The sequence below is a fragment of the Camelina sativa genome, chromosome 15, assembly GCF_000633955.1.
Source record: "Camelina sativa cultivar DH55 chromosome 15, Cs, whole genome shotgun sequence".
NCBI classification, from domain to species: Eukaryota; Viridiplantae; Streptophyta; class Magnoliopsida; order Brassicales; family Brassicaceae; genus Camelina; species Camelina sativa.
The window spans coordinates 9,365,207-9,368,613 of record NC_025699.1 but is presented as its reverse complement, the minus strand read 5'-3'; the positions used below and the strand labels follow the sequence as shown (position 1 = coordinate 9,368,613).

The following is a 3,407-nucleotide window of genomic DNA, read 5'->3' as shown; positions in this document are numbered from 1 at the left end:
TTTTTATCGACATAACCGGACTAGTTTATAACTTTATTGACTTTTACATTGATATAATATGGGATTAAAACTCTTAGCAAGAAAATTTACATTTGCACAAACGTCTGCTATTAGCTACATCATAAATGCTACACTCGCAAGAAAAAGGGTACTCTTTGATTTTATTAAAGCCTTTGATGCACACCTTGTTCCCGTCCCACCCACAATTTTGTTCGAATACTTGTGACTTTATGCACACCTTATTCTCCAGAGATCTCACCTCTTTGTTAAAGAAAAAAAAAATCACTCACACACAAAAATGGTGTTATATTATAAAGGGATCAAATGTATATGCAGCAAGTTTGATTTTTGAATAAATAATATTTTCTTATCGCGGATATTAATTAACATACCTTTCACGTGATTGAGAACACAAAACATGAGAACAAAAAAGACCATTAACAAAGTACTAGACTTCATGATGATTCCACAAACTCTAATAGATTTAGAGATTAATTTTTAGAGAAGGTTTTGGGAGAAGATTATGTTGTATGTCTGTTCTGGAGATAAACAGCTACACATACATATAAATAGGATACTCAATAACCCTAATCTCATAATGCAACTCTACTTAAGCCCATATACAATACTCAATGGCCCATAGTCCATATTATCTTAATAGTTAGTAGCCCATATTTCTTATCACTCCCTCGAGTTGGAGTGTGTTAGTCCATATTATCTAAATAGTCAGTGGCCCATATTTTCTATTATCCCTTCAAGTTGGAGTGAGTCTATCAAGAACACCCAACTTGAAAAGTAAAATAAAAACATAAACTTTTTGATATGACTTAAAGCATCTTCCGCTGTTTCAATCCTCACATCATTCTAAGTACCTTACGCTACTCCTTTGACCTTCACAACCACTTGAGTGCCTTCCGAGCTCTTTGATCTTGATAACAGTTTTAGCGCATTACGAAGCTCTAGTGATCTTAACAACAGTTTGAGTGCATTCCGCAGCTCTAATAACTTTAACAATGGTCTGAGTGCCTTCGGCAGCTCTAAGCCTTTAATGACCTTTACAAGTCTGATCAAATTGGTATTAATCATATTCAATTACATGCGTCTCTCGACTCTCATTGATGCATGGTTTTTGTTATTGTCAAAAAAAATTACCAAGTGGTTAAAACATAAATAATTATTGTTGCCTTAATCTGATAGTAATATATATATATATATATTTCTTTTTTTGTCAATACCCTAATCTAATATCAAACGATGATAAAAAAAAAGTTACGTACATACTGTCATATACCATACATGTCAATTACGCGATTGACAAAAACTTTGAGAACGTCTCAAAAATAATCTGAAAATGAGTAGAGTACGTAAGATATTTATCGACATAACCGGACTAGTTTATAACATTATTGATTTTTACATAGATAGATATAAAAGGTAATTTAATTTGAAGATACATTAGAGATGAATTTATCTGACGTATTATAACATAATTAAAACTTAGCAAGGGGTATATGGAAATTTACATATGCACACACGTCTGCTCTCGGTTGGTACATGAAGTTCACAGTCGCAATGAAAAGGGTACTCTTTGATTTTGTTAAAGCCTTTGATGCACGTCTTGTTTCCGTCCATCCCACAATTTTCTTTGAAAATTTGTGCCTTTGTGCACACCTTCCTCACCTTCTTCCCCTTGTTCTCCACCGATTTCACCTCTAAAATTATAATGGGATAATATATATAAACAATTGATAAATGCTAGCAGGTTTTATATATAGTGGATACTACTAATAAATTTTACGTCAAAAGAACAATAGTATACAGACTACGTAACGTACCTTTCACGTGATTGAGAATACAAAACATGAGAATACAAGAAACCATAAACAAAGTACTCGACTTCATGATTCAACAAAACTGATGATATCTATAGTGTCTTTGTTACATGCAGAAACTTCCTGTTTGTTTGGCTCTTCAAACAAGTATGTAACTTTTACTTATCGACAATTACTGATCACATCAAAAATAGTTTTTTTTAGCTAAATGAGGAGGAAAAAAAGAAAGAGAAGTAGTCAACGAGATCGACAAAATTGGCAGTTTAATTTTAGAAAAGGAAAAAAAATGGATGGAGTTGCTTGTCTGTATGCTTCTGATTTACAATGCAACTTTTTCACAAAGAGAGAAAAAATTATTATTATGGAGTAAAATACTCCATCTAGAATCTTGTTTGAGGATTGCTTTTATAAGAGTAAAGATAAGTGTTGGAATCACTGACCGACTGCGCCTTTTGAGAAAAGTCCGATTTGAATCAGGTGAAAAGGCTTTGATAGGGTTTGAGTATGAGAAACTCAGGAGGATTTGCACTAACTGCTCTCGCATCAACCATGATTCCTCCCACTGCCCGTATCTTGTTCCACCAGTTAGGCATGATGACATCCTTGATGTTCCTTTAGCCCCTGTTTTTTAAGAAGGAGAGGGCTCTAAGTTTTTAGTTTCCTGAATGAGAAGACTTCCTCCCTCAGTTCTGAACTTTCCTCCTACTCTCCCATCTCACAACCTCCAAGACCTCCTACTCCTGCACCAAATCTGGAGGAGTTCTTAGCTGCTCATCCACTCAGAACTAGACTTTCCTCAAGCTCAGACTGCTTTGGTACCTCTTCAAAAGCTAAGGAAGTTCTTAGAGGGAAAGAGAAAGTCGAGTTTGAAAGCGGTGAATGTTCTAAACGCAGAAAAGGGAAGCAAATTCAGGTAGAAACAGAGCGAAGCACTCGCCAATGCAGGAAAAGCTCCGGTCTTCGGTTTTATCCGACGGAGCATGAAGCTCCATGAACACTGATTACAGTGTCTTAATCTCAGAGACTGATCGAACTCTATATCTCTGAGATTTCTCCTTTTGTTATAGGTTTAAGTTTGGCTTTGATAATAACGTTCACTTTTCAGTTCAAAAAAAGTGGAGGTTTTTTGTTATACCTTTTGGTGTATGGGCTGCTTAACAGATGATGATGAAAGGTTGAAGAAGAAACTCATGAAGACCTTTGACTACAATCTTTTTGATGATGATGAGGTGATAAGAAAGCAACTTCCACATCTTAAGCTTATGATGTATGCTTTAAGGCCAATTCCAATGATTTTCATTGGTCTTTTGGTCTTGATGGGCATGATTTGGAGTCAAGCTTTATCCCACATCATCCAGTAGTTCTATCAATGTCTTTGTAAACTAAAGTTTCTTTAGTTTCATGTTTGCTGTAATAACTTTGACTCACCAACATGGTTTACACCATTGATGGTTGTTGCTGTTGTTTGTTATATATAAAACATACTTTGGGAAAAAAAAAAATCTTGTTTGAGAAAAAAATCAAAATCTTTTTTTAGGCGACAGAGAAAAAGATCAAAATAAAAATAAAAATATA

General features: G+C 34.6%; 1 protein-coding gene across 1 annotated transcript; it reads right to left on the bottom strand.

Moving 5' to 3' along the window:
- On the bottom strand, positions 1-520 carry LOC109129257 (defensin-like protein 229). The gene is made up of 2 exons (XM_019237084.1): positions 393-520; positions 1-261 (listed from the first exon to the last, which is right to left on the bottom strand). Exons 1-2 carry the CDS (start codon positions 457-459, stop codon positions 74-76), a joined length of 255 nt encoding a protein of 84 aa, XP_019092629.1. The 5' UTR covers positions 460-520; the 3' UTR covers positions 1-73.